This window comes from Macrotis lagotis, chromosome 1 (assembly GCF_037893015.1).
Source record: "Macrotis lagotis isolate mMagLag1 chromosome 1, bilby.v1.9.chrom.fasta, whole genome shotgun sequence".
Taxonomy (NCBI): Eukaryota; Metazoa; Chordata; class Mammalia; order Peramelemorphia; family Peramelidae; genus Macrotis; species Macrotis lagotis.
The window spans coordinates 819,923,687-819,937,596 of record NC_133658.1 but is presented as its reverse complement, the minus strand read 5'-3'; the positions used below and the strand labels follow the sequence as shown (position 1 = coordinate 819,937,596).

The 13,910-nt window shown below is 33.7% G+C and overlaps 1 protein-coding gene across 1 annotated transcript in view; it reads right to left on the bottom strand.

The window, feature by feature from the left end:
* TYR (tyrosinase) overlaps positions 1 to 13,910 on the bottom strand; it is a 113,466-nt gene that overhangs the window by 55,537 nt on the left and 44,019 nt on the right. Inside the window, exon 3 of the mRNA XM_074214755.1 lies at positions 9,852 to 9,999. Coding sequence (XP_074070856.1) covers positions 9,852 to 9,999 — 148 coding nt within the window. The remainder of the gene's footprint in view (positions 1 to 9,851; positions 10,000 to 13,910) is intronic.

Genomic DNA, 13,910 nt, shown 5'->3' with positions numbered 1-13,910 from the left:
TTCTGGATAGTGGACAATGCTCTTGAGATTTCCCGGTGACCAGTAGAGTGAAACAAGGATGTGTCCTTTCTCCCATACTTTTTAGCCATGTTATCAAACACCTTCAGTGAGGAGAACATGACACCAAGGTCAGTTACCATGAGGTTGCTAAATTCAATTTGAAGTTGAATTTGCAAGTCAAGACAAAAGTGAAGGCAGTCTTGGTGCAAGGTCCTGTCTGCAACTGATTGTGCCCTCAATGCAACCTCTACAGTTGAGACTCAACAAAGTATGGACCAGTTCTCTGTTGTTTGTGATAATTTTGGTCCAACAATTTGGTCCAACAATTAACACCAAGAAAATCCATGTGCTCCATCAGCCAGAACCATACTATCCATATGTGGGACCACTGATTATGGTAAATGAAGTTTCAATTCTTCAGAGATGCAAATTGATAATGAAGTTGACACATGTATTGCCAGAGCAAGCTCAGTATTTGGGAGAGAAGAGGTATTACACTGACTACCAACCTAAAGGTCTACAGAACCATAGAGTTGACTTCATTTTTATATGCCTGTGAAATCTGGACTGTCTGATGGAGCTATGCCAGGAAACACCACTTCTATTTAAATTGTCTTAGAAAGATTCTGAAGATCACCTGGAAGAAAGATACCAGACACTGAGGTTGTTCTCAAATGAACTTCCAAGAATTGAAATGTTCCTATAGAAAGGGCAACTAAGATGGACTGGTTGTTCAAATGCCAGATGAACGCTTGCCAAAAAAGACTACTTAATGGAGAACTCACATGAGGCAAATGCTCACAGCAGAGGGCATGAAGGAATGGTCAGAAAAATCAATACAAGGACACACTTAAGAACTTTGAAATTGGAAGTACCGGCACAGGACTGCCCAGCAAGAAATACCCTCATCAGAAAGGATGCTTTTTTTTATGGGAAAATCAGAATTGAAGTAAGAAAAAGTGAGATATTGTGTTTATAGTACCCACCTAGATGTTCACCTTGATTATCTGGGCTCAGCCCAAATAGTGGTAGAGCATTTCAAGTTCATATGGGTCTGTGCAACTACAATCAGAAACACCATAACTTGTCTCTAATGTAGTGATATCATTTTTGTCTTCAATAATGAAGAAACAGAACCCATAATTCCTCAATATAATACTCAATTTCAATTCTTCAGACAGTTTTATTTTCCTTCACTCACACCAACAAGACAAATAGAATGTTGTATTGTTATTATTTTATGTGCAGATTAACATTATTGCTATTATGTTGAGATTTCATTTCAAAAATTAGTTTGGGTAATGAATGGGGCTCCAAAATTTTCTGAGTTACCTAGTTTTATATTAATAATGACAGTTTCCTTCTGGGAAGGGGGAAAAGCACAGCTAGAGAAATCTATATCCTCTAATAAAGGATATTCAAATTCATTTTAATATATTAATTTGCAATAAAATATTCAAATGCTATAAGATGACAAATATAAAGAAAAATAGCATGTTGCCTATATTGATGTCCAGTCTTAGAGTAAGACATGGATTCAAGTTATGCCTTTGACACATAAGTACTAATCAAATGATTGATATCTAGTAGGAACTTAATAAGCTTCTTTATACACTGACTTATTAACTGTAGGCAGAGTTATTTAAGCTTTTGCTGTCTCAAAGAAGTTTTCAATTCTCTAAATTATAGGAAAGTTGTCTAACCTGTATCAGTGAAGTTCATTTCTGGACTTGATACCCAGATATATACCCAGTCAATAGATATCTAGAGTTTACTGACAAATGTTGATTTTTTAAAAGATATACTCAGATAATAAAAACAAAGATGAATAGCTGAGCATGAATATAAAAGATCTAAAATGATTCTATCAGGAATATAAAATAATTCTGAATAGTTAGACTTGCAAGTGAATGCTTGGGAACCAAAAAAGAAGGGTTTAAGACGACTTAAAATACTTTGAGAATGGGAATATCAAAGAGTAGATGGAAATGCTGTTCAGGGAGAATGACTATGCATACAGGTGATACATTTGTAAGTGCTAAGAGAGAGAGAAGGAAGCAGTTAGTAATATCAGGTTCTTATTTGCTCTTATTTTTTCCTCTCTCAGGTAGAATAAACTTTGCATTCAGGAAACAACTAAAATGGTTAAGGAGGAATTGAAATTCATGGTAGGAGAAGATAGGCTAGAAGCAGAGAAGCTTTGAGTTGCTCTCAAGAAATCGCACTATCAAAAGAACTGCAGTCCAGGTTACCCTAAGAAATAGCTAGGTGATTGTTGAGCCAATGTAAATTACCTCAGCTTTATTTTAGAGAATAAGAAGGTGAGGGGGAACTGAAGACAGATAAAAGCCTTGATTTTCAAAAAAAGAGAAATGATGTTGTTAAATAAGAATCACCTTAAATTCAAATTATATCTCTGTGTTAAATTTAGAATAAGTAACTGTTTGTTGAACTATATTATCTACATCTACATTTCCCTTATGAAGTATGTCAGAAGAAACGGACAAAGGTCTGTTTTGGTTCTATTATATACTATTACTCTCAAAGATGTAATGCACATAAAGTCATGTAGAAACTTTAAAATTTTATACAAAAGTAAACTATTTTGTTGCTTTTGTTGTTTACTTACATAGTACTTGCTCTAGAACTACTCTCCCAACTCCCAATCCCACTGACAATTCATGTCTGTGGATGGAAAGCAGACATCACATTTTCCCATATGTAGAGTCTTAAATCTCTTTCCTCATTGTACTTAGTTTGTCCTTTCCTCCTGAATTAGACACTGTCAATTGGAGGACATTGAAAAAGTATAAATTATGGTCCTCAGTTTCATAAGATCGTCCTCTGACCAAAGAGAAGATCTTTTTTTTTCCCTCATCAAAAGGTGTGACTCAAAACTTCCTCTATTTTGTCAAATGTTCAAATCATCAATTCTAAATTAGTTTCTTAGTGGCATTCAAATACCATAGACAATGACCTAGTTTTTTTAAACAATGTGAACACATTCCCTGCCCAAAATCACTCCAATTCACCCAGTGATGCTCAAGAGCATCTAAACTGTCAATAACTCTTTTTTCCTGATCTAAAGCCCATGATTAATTGAATATGTTCTCACCTGAAAAAGATACAAGGGTATAGAATCTTGTTAGTTACATTAAATGAGGATGAGGATGGGATTATTTAGTTTTACTGATTAACTCTAGGATCAGTTATAAAATCTTCTTTCTGACTTTTAATGTCCTTTCTAACTTATTGGGCTCCTATCTTTCCAGTCTTCTTATACTTCCTACACTTCTTACATTTATACTTAACTTATACTTATGCCTTCCACATATTGTGCAAGCTAGTAATGGTACTGAAATCCATTTTGTTCCTTGAACAATATATCCATCTCATGATTACAGAAATTTTCACTGACTTTATTCTATGTCTTGAATGATCTTCCTCACCTGTGCTCTTGACTTTCCTGGATTTCCTTCAAACATTGACTAAAAATCTCACCTTCTACAAAAGTCTTTTCATTCATTGATACATACATGCTACATACATATATATGTACATATGTACATATGTATACACAAATAATTGATGCTAGTTTCTTTTCCCTCTGAGGTTACTGTTTATTAAACATTCATTTATTTTGTTTACACATAGTAGTTTGCATGTTATTTTTCCCTCAAAGATTGTAAGCCTTGCAAGGAGAGGCTCTATTTTGACCTTTATTTGAATCCCTGAAGCTTAGCATTCTCTGGAACAAAGTAAGCATTTCATAAATGCTTGTTGACTTGCTGGTTAACTCTACCATGTTTCCATCAATTCCAGAGTTTGATAGTGAATTCATAAAAGACTAAAGGAATCCTAGAATTATAGATTTAGAACTAAAAATAGGCCATTGATGACACTGAATCAAATCTCATATTATACTTGATAAAACTGAAGCACATAGAGGTCATATCACTTACTTGGGTTCACACAACTTGTAAATAATTGAAGGAGGATTTGAACTCAGGTTGTTCTGACTCCAACTTCAAAATTCCATATACTATTCTATACTGCTTCAAGAGAATTCCCTCAGAAATGAGTGTGAAAAATTTATAGAACCAAAATGAGTACAAAAGCCAAAGAAAAATTAGATTCTAAAACAGAATAAATGTAGATATTAAATGAGTAGATAAAGGAGGGAATGGCACTGAAAATACCTTATGCTTGAAGTGTGAGGCAGCTAAGTGTTATAGTAATTAGAGAACCAGTTCTGGAGTCTGGAGAATCTGAATTCAAATGTGATCTCCAATGCGTGGGAACCTGGGCAAGACACTTTACCCTGATTGCCTTCCAAAACTTTTTTTATAAAAGGTAGAATTGTATAGCAAATCTTATCTTCCTTTGAAATGCAAAGAATTCAAATCTAGGCATCTAGCCATAGCAATAACAACACCTGGTTCTTGTCCTTCATTATCAAAGAAGACCAAATTGACATCACTATGTCAAAGACAAATCACAGTTGTGTCCAATTGTGGCCGATCAGACCAATATGAGCTTAGAATGCTCTCCCTTAGGCCAGGCACTAATAGTACAGGTGAACACTTGAATGCTTACATATCTCATAAATATCATATATCTTTGAGCAGCTTCCATTCTGCCTTACTCATAGAGTACAGCACCCTCTCTGATGAGGGCACTCCAAATAATTTATTAAGCATAGACTTTGAACCAGTACAATGATAAGTAATTTACAAATATTAAATCATTTAATCCTCTCAATAACCCTGGGAGAGAAATGCTATTATCCCTATTTTACATTAAAGAAACTGAGGCAGACCAAGATTAAGTGACTTGACCAATGCGGTTATAGCATCAATCTACTTCAAACTAGGGAAAAACAAAAATAAACATAATTTTGACAGTTAAGAGTAAATTTATTAAATTATTTCAATACACAGTCAGGGTATGCTCGTTTAAAAAGTATTCCTTGCCCTCTTCCTACTCAGGTCACTGCGGATTATCTGGGGCAGAACAAATTTAGATGCCAGATCACTGGTGAGGGAACAAGCTGACCTATTTAATTCTCCATGGCAAGAGTTAGGTCTTGCAGAGGAGAGAAACAATTTAGCTTCTATTCTGTACTTACCTATCACTTATTTCTTAATCACAATGAGAAGCATGATTAATCTGTCACAGAGAAGATTCTAAATAACCATAATTATGCCAATGTATTTCACTGTCACATCCACCAGGAGAGACTTTATTTCTCTTAGAAGTAGAGAATTTAAGATTTAGAAATTAGATATTTCTTCAAGCAGCCCCCTCATCTAGACCCAGGACAGTGTAATTGGAAAGAACACTGAACTTGGAGATAATGGTCTTGGGTTTGTCTCTATTTGCATGCTTAACCTTCTGTATGCACTTGAGAAAGACATTTGCTTTCCCTGTGTATTAATTTCTCATCTGTAAAATGGGAATAATACCTTTATTTTCTTCCTCACAGGCTTATCATAGAGACAGTGATTAAGATCATCAGATTAAAATCCTGGTCCTATGGTTCACTATCTCTGGGTTCTGACATAATATCTCCCTAAACAGTTGATCTCTCTAAACCTCAGTCTCTTTATCTGTAAAATGTGAAATTCTTATTAGAAGACCTCTGAGGTCCCATAAAGTTCTAAATTCTATGAAAGAATTCTATAAAACCATAAAATTTTGAATAAATATTTATTATTATTATTATTATTATTATTATTATTTTGTTGTTCAGTTGTTTTCAAGCATGACCAATTCTTTGTGACCCTATTTGCAGGTTTCCTTAGCAGAGATACTGGAGTGGTTTGTCATTTCTTTCTGCATTTTACAGATGAAGAATCTGAGGCAAACAATTAAGTGATTTCTCAAGGTCAGATAGCTAGTAAGTATCTGAGACCAAAAGAACTCAGAAGGATGAGTCTTTGTGACTCAGCACTCTCTCTGTTGTACCATCTAGCTGCAAATTATTTTACAGAGAAGGTAATTTAGTGCCAGAGAAATAATGTTATTGCTCAGAGTACACAGCTTAGTCAAAGGTTTAGCCGTAGCCGGATTTCAAATGCATGCATGAATATTGTTTTACATGCATGTTTACCTGTATCTGCTAAGTATATCATCTTTCATCTTTGTCAATTATTTATTATTTATGAACTATTTTGATTGTCATCTGTCTAGCTGTTGTAGAGATAGCTATGCCAACATAATGAAAAAAAGAGATGGGCATGGACCCAGAAAGACATGATTTTAAGTCTCACCATTGACACATGTTGACATTGTTATACTAGGTAAGTCATGACATTCTCAGTGCTCTCATGATTGTCTAACATTGCTAATTGAAGATAAGGTTCTAACCTGCAGAAGATAGAGCATCTTTATCCAAGGATTTCCTATAAGCATGAAATCAAAAAATTAAGTCTAGATTATTATTAGGTATCTAATTTTTATTATTTATAAATCAACATATATTTATTAAGGCCTGAGAATGAGTCAGGATTTGTACTACAAAAATAAAATAATAAACCAGCCTCAATCTTTAAGGTCTTTTCATTCTGTAAGGGGAATCAATATTACATGAATAAATTTAAATACTTACGTATTATATGAATTTGAGGTGCTTTTCTTTCTGGTGCTGAAAGGCATGAAGCATAACAGCAATAAGTTTTTAGTTTGAAATCATATGATTTTTTTTGCCCAAGGCAATCGTTAGTGTTTTGAGAAAAAAGCTGCCATGTTAGAGATCCATCATCATTCCCTTAGTTTGTCTACTTTGGCATCAACAAGGGCAAGTATATCAGGCATATCCTTCATTAGAATAATGATGGCACATGTATACCAACTTTATTGTACATATATATATATATATAATATCATATGTATATTATATATAATATATTATATAATAATAACATATATAAAACCCCAATAACAGTGATCTTATTATGGGTAATTTAGCATATTCACAATCAACTGACCCTTGATAGTTCCCATCTTGGAAATGAAGGAAACTCAACCTAATACATTAGTGATACGTTGGAAAGTATACAGAACAAAGTAGATAGATGTTGAAGGGTCACATATTTATGGCTTAGAGGCAATGCCTATGCTTAGCTTAGAGAAGAAAGAATATATGATAGCTATCTTTGAAGATTTTTCAGTAATGTCATGTGAATGAGGGATTAAATTTGCTCTGCTTGGCTTCAGGGGACTGAATATAATGGATGACTGTGACACAGAGATAGATGTGGGATCAACAGAGGAATTTTTTAAATGGGAAAAATCAACAAGTGAAATATTCTACTTTCAAAAGCTGGTGGGTTTCTCATTCCTGGAGTTTTCTACATAGGTTGAAAAACCTTGTGGATGCAATTGAATGGAAACTTGCTAAGAAAGAAATACAAGGATACATGATTCTGAAGCTCATTCTAACTCTATGATTATATAATAATAAAAATAATAGCTAGCATTTATATAACATTTTAAGGTTTGCAAAGCAATTTATAGATATTACCTTCTCTTGTCCTCTTCTGGGGAAGTAGGCATTGTTCCCATTTTACAGTTAAAGAAACTGAGACAGACTAGTGAAATGAATTATCTGAGGCTGAGTAAGTATAATACTTTAGATCTTCCTTTAGTGTCTAGTTCAGTCATTTCCATGTGGAATATAAGTTTGTTAAATTTAATTGAATCATAATATTGAAGTGGCTAGGAGCAGAATTTTCATTTATGCCAAGGGAAGGGTATTATTTTGTAGACCTTCCAGCCAATCCTGAAAATGTTCAGAAGTCAGTTTTCAATACATATGATCTACCTTCATATTTCAAGTTTGATTGTGATCAGTACGTAGTGTCTCTTGTTTAATGATGTAATTTTGAAGTTATAACTCACTAATTATGCCTGTCATGCCTCAAAAATATGTTAACTCCAACTTTGCCATATGTATCAAGATGTATCAAATTAACCTCCTGATTAACTATAGTGCTCCAAGGGGATCTACCTGAGTAGGGAATGAAGGCTGTTAATTGTTTTTCACTAAATTAGCTGTGTCCCTTCTTCATTTTGTATATTGCTATGCTTATACAACCATATAGTGTCTAATTTAAACATTGTGTTTTGATTGTACTGGAATTGGCAGTGTTGCAGTGCTTAATACTTATTACTTAATGCTTGTTCAGCAAAGAAATGCAATGATGAGTCTAGAATTTTCATTAATTCAGTATATTCACTATAAGAATAAAGCTGTCAACAACAATTTATCAAGAGATCACTATTTGCCAAATACTAAGTCAGGTGCTGAAGATAAAAATGCAAACAATAGAATATTTCCTATTCATAAGAAACACATTCTAATGGAGGAGTTCTAATAAAGATATATAGAAGTGTATATAAAAAAGAAAAACAAATATTCACAGCAGTTAAATTACAAGGAAGTCTGTGTGGAAAGGAATTAGTTGTTGATGAGTCTAGAATATTTCATCTATTTTTTGCATTCAACCCTTAGGTCATCTCTGCTAGGGTTGTTTGTCTAAAAAAAAAGTGTTTAGTCCCATTGGAAATTGGTTATAATTCCAGTACCACTTGTGATTCTTTGTATCTAAGAGTTTGAGTTTGGATATTCCTGTACTTAATGAAAAATTAAGCCCGTATTTCTTACCTTTATGTCCTTTACCCCCCAAACAGTATTATTTGGGGAACTAATGCAAGGTAAGGAAATATCCTGATGAACCATATTTCAATTCCACTCAATACATCACACTTAAAAATCACTGCCACATTTGAGGAAATATCTTTGCCTGGGATAATTTTCAATTGTAGTTCTCAACATCAACCATAGTTTAGTTTTAACTAGTCTACATTTCAGTTAGATAAAGAACATGAATGAATAAAAGTCTAAGGAAAATGAAATTGAATCCAGAGAAATCTAGAAGATAATGGCAGGGTCATAGCGAATAAAAGCCTCAGGGGATAAAAAAGGTTTTAGTTAAAAAAAACTAAAGTGATATTTGGGAGGCTAGACTACATGGAATAATGTGTTGGTTTCCATTTACGAGGTTGTGCTTTGGAAAGAGGAGAGGGTTTTTTTTAATTATGGGTGATAATTTATAGAAATATTCAAAAAACTGATCATAAGAGCATTGGATAAAAGAGTTAGAACTAGAAGGAAGATCATTGAATCCATTACCTTTGCCTTTTTGATATGTGGACACTGAGGCATTAAGTGATGTGTCCAGGAATACATTAGCACTGCTAATAATTTAGTAACTTTATAATTCTTTTGGTTTCTTAATTACCACTCAAAATTCTACATTATATAGCTTAATACATCAGACTTGTGAGTTCCCAATGACTGGGGGCGGGGGTCTCTAACAGAGGAAATTTCATCCTGTCTACAGCATCTAGTTCTACAGAATACTTGAGGGTCAAAAAGGTTTAAGTGAGTCATCCATAGTAATACAATTAGTATATGTCCCAGGTATGATCTAAAACAGGTTTTCTGATTATAAGTAGCACAGCACAGTGCTAGAAATGGCTCTAAAGGTAAGACCTTGTGCATGTTCAACCTCTAACACATACTTTCTATGTGATCTTGGTCAAATCACTTCGTCTCTCTCTTAATCTCCAGTCAACTCGAAGAATAAAAATGAAAAAAAAAAGTGTAAAATTCTATTGGTAGGGCATTTTTTACCATGGAAAGTCCTTATATGATGAAATCATTGATTTAGTCTCTATACCTACTCCTTACTCCAAATTCAACATTATATTAACTATGTCATATTATCACATTAGAATATTGAAAAAAAATTGAAGCATCTCCTTATGAGAAACAGTGAACTAACCTGTCCACAAAGGCATGGTGAAGAATAAAGATGGGATCATTAGCAGATCCTTGTACCTGAGACATTGTGCCATTCATGTAGATATGTAAAGCATTATGCATGCTACTCTGAGATGCATCTGCTATTCCAGTAAGTGGGTTGGCAAAACCTGTGAATAAAATGAAAATTAAAACTCTTAGTTTTATTTAAAGTCAGAAAACTCAAATTTAATTTTTTAATCTCTAGCACTTTTTCAAAATTTAAATTTATACATTTAATTTTAATTTTTGGAATAAAACAAGAATTTCCATAGCATAGTACAACAAAAAAAGATAATAGCACATGAAAACACAAACAACTTGGTATTCCTTTTAAATATAGAATAATGTTATCTTGCACATTTCCTTCCCTCCATTTTTTTCTTCCTTCTTCCCACCTCAGAGATGGCTACCATTAGATAGGTGTATATATGTATACATATATGTATGTATATACATATATATGTATATATATAATATTATATTTGTGTGTATATAGTTTTATATAGATCATAAATGTATAGTTATACAAAAGGTTTCCATAATAGTCCATGTTGCAAAAGAAAACATAGATCCCCTGAAAAAAGAAACTTCAAGAAAAATAAAGCAGGGGCAGCTAGGTGGCATAGTGGATAAAGCACCGGCCCTGGAGTCAGGAGTACCTGGGTTCAAATCTGGCCTCAGACACTTAATAATTACCTAGCTGTGTGGCCTTGGGCAAGCCACTTAACCTTTGCCTTGCAAAAACCTAAAAAAAATAAAGTAAAAAAGTATACTTCAATCTGAAATCTGAAAACTATCAGCTCTTTCTCTAGGATGGATAGCATCCCTTTAATTTCCAATGTTTTTTGCACCAAAAAAGGTATTTTCTTTTCTTTTTAAATCTTTTTTGGGGATACAGACCTAGTAGTAGAATGCTAAGTTAAAGGGAATGCATGGGGTTTTTAACCCTTTGAACATGATTTCAAAATTTTCTAAAGAATGATTGAATTACTTAACACTTCCACCTATGCTCACATAGAGCTAAGTCTCTCCCTACATTCCCTTCAATATTTGTCATTTTCCTTTTCTGTCCTATTAGTATTTCTAACAAGTATCAAATAATACTCAGAATTGTTTTAACTTTCATTTCTCCAATCAGCAGTTAGTGAATTATAGCACTGATAATCTCATCTGAAAATTGTTCATTTTTTTGATTATTTGTCAATTAGAGAATAGCTCTTTTTTATAATTTTTTATAAAATATGTTTGAGAAATAAGATAATCTTGTTTGAATATTTTTCCACATTTACAACTGATAATTGAATTTGCCTCCATCCTATTCCCTCCTGCCATCATTTATTCTTTTCTTTCTCTTTTTTTCACCCTCTCCCTCTTCCAAAGTGTTTTACTTCTGACTACCCTTTTCTACAATCTGCCCTCCTTTCCATCATCCCTCCTTCTCTTATCCTCTTCCCCTCATGCTTTCAAGTAAGATATATTTCAATACCCAGATGAGTGTGGATGTTATTCCAGAATACTCTTTGAGCCAATTCTGAAGAGAGTAAAGTTAACTCCTTTTCCCCCTCATCTCTCCCCTCATCCCCTCCAGTGTAAAAACTTTTTCTTGCCTTTTATGTGATAAAATGTATTTGGGGCAGCTAGTTGGCACAGTGGATAGAACATCAGCCCTGGAGTCAGGAGTACCTGAGTTCAAATCTGGCCTGAGATACTTAATAATTATCTAGATGTGTGGACTTGGGCAAGGCACTTAACCCCATTGCCTTGCAAAATACCCCCCCAAAAAACCAAAAAAACCAAAACAAAAACAAAAAAGATTTAAAAAAATTTACTCTTCTTTCTCTCCCTTCTCTCATTTTCCCTTTCCCCAGTACACTCCTCTCTCACCTCTTAATTTTATCAATATCATCTTTCCATGAAGGAATATCAATAGTTCAACAGCAATAAATTCTTTATGATTTCCTTTTCCTATTTACCTTTTTATGCTTCTCTTGAGTCTTATATTTGAATGTCAAATTTTCTGTTCAATTCTGGTCTTTTCATCAGGAAAATTTGAAAAGTTCCCTTTTTCATTGAATATTCATCTTTTGCCCTGAAAATAGTATGCTTCATATTGTTGGATTCATTCTTTCTTATAATCCAAGCTCATTCCTTCCAGAGTATCATATCCCAATTCCTACAATCCTTTATTGTAGAAGCTTCTAAATCTTGTGTTGTCCTTACTGTGACTCTACTGGTATTTTCATTGATTATTTCTTCCTTCTTGTAATATTTTCTCCTTGACTTGGTAGCCCTGAAAATTGTCTATAATATTCCTATAAGTTTTCATTTTGAAATCATTTTCAGAAGGAGATAAATGGATTCTTTCAATTTCTATTTTACCTTCTTGATCTAGAATATGAGGGCATGCTGCCTTGATAATTTCTTTTTTTTGTTTGTTTGTTTTTAGTTTTTGCAAGGCAATGAATGGGGTTATGTGACTTGCTGAAGGCCACATAGCTAAATAATTACTGTGTCTGAGGCTGGATTTGAACTCATGTCCTCCTGACTCTAAAGCTAGTGCTCTATCCACTGTGCAACCTAGCTGCCCTGATAATATCTTGAAATATGATGTTAAGATTGTTTTTTTGATCAGGTAGTTCAATAATTTTTAAAATTATCTTTTCTGGATCTATTTTCCAGTTAGTTGTTTTTCTAGTGAGATTTTCAGATAATCTTTCTTCATTTTTGATTATGTTTTATTGTATATTTTTCATAATGTCATTAGTTTCTGTTCTCTCGATTCTAATTTTTAAGGAAATATTTTCTAAAAACTTTTGTACATTTTCCCCATTTGGACAATTCTATTTTTTATGTACTTTTTTTCTTCAGTAAATTTTTGTGCCTCTTTTACCACTTGTTCAATTCTGTTTGTTATTACATCCCTCTCTTCATTGACTTTTTGTATTTCTTTTATAAGTTGGGCTAGACTTTTTTTTAGGTTCTTTTGCAGGGCAAATGGGGTTAAGTGGCTTGCCCAAGGCCACACAGCTAGGTAATTATTAAGTGTCTGAGACCAGATTTGAACCCAGGTACTCTTGACTCCAGGGCCAGTGATTTATCCACTATACCACCTAGCCACCCCATGGGCTAGACTTTTTAAGGTTTATTTTCTTCATCATAATGGATCAGAATTTCATCAACACTGAATTAAGGTTCCAATTTTCCCACATCCCCTCTAACATCTGTCACTTTTTCATTCAAATATTTTAGCCAATTTTATGAACAAACAAGAGGTTGAGAGCAAAGTTAGGTGTAAAATGGATCATTTCAATAGCATTTAATTTTTAAAAAAATTATAAAAGAAACTATTATTATAGCAGAAGGAAAGCAGAAAATTGGGGGAAATTTTTATAAACAATTTCTCGGATAAAGAATATATTTTTTTTGCATTTTTTAATTTAATTTTTTTATTTTTCTTTAATTTGTTTACATTACTAAAATGTTATTGTTTAAGAGTAAAAATAATGCCCTCTCCCCCACAAAAATATAAAACCTCATGAGAAATAAGATAAAAGAAAGAGAAAAAAAATTGTGTTTCAGTCAGTGTCCTGATACCATCAGCTCTGTCTTGGGTGAATCACTTTCTTTATCATAAGTTTTTCATAGTAGTTTCTTCCATATTTTTCCTCAGTTGCTGTTACTGATTATAATTCCCTCCATCCATTCTTCCCCACTACCATCTATTATATTTTCTCTCTCCTTTCACTCTGTCCCTCTTCAAAAATGTGCTGTGGGGCAGCCAAGTGGTACAATGGACAGAGCACCAGCCCTGGGGCCAGGAGGTCCCAAGCCTACATCCCACACCAAAGACCCAGCAACTACCTGGCCCCATGGCCTGGGCAGACCACCCAATCCCAGCATATTGCAAAAAAAGTAAAAAAAGAAAATGTGTTATATCTGATTATCTTATATGATCTATCCTCTCCTCTATCACCCACATACCCCGCTCCCCTCACCCTGTCCCCCTTTTCTCCTTTTTTTTCTTCTAGATGTCTATAAC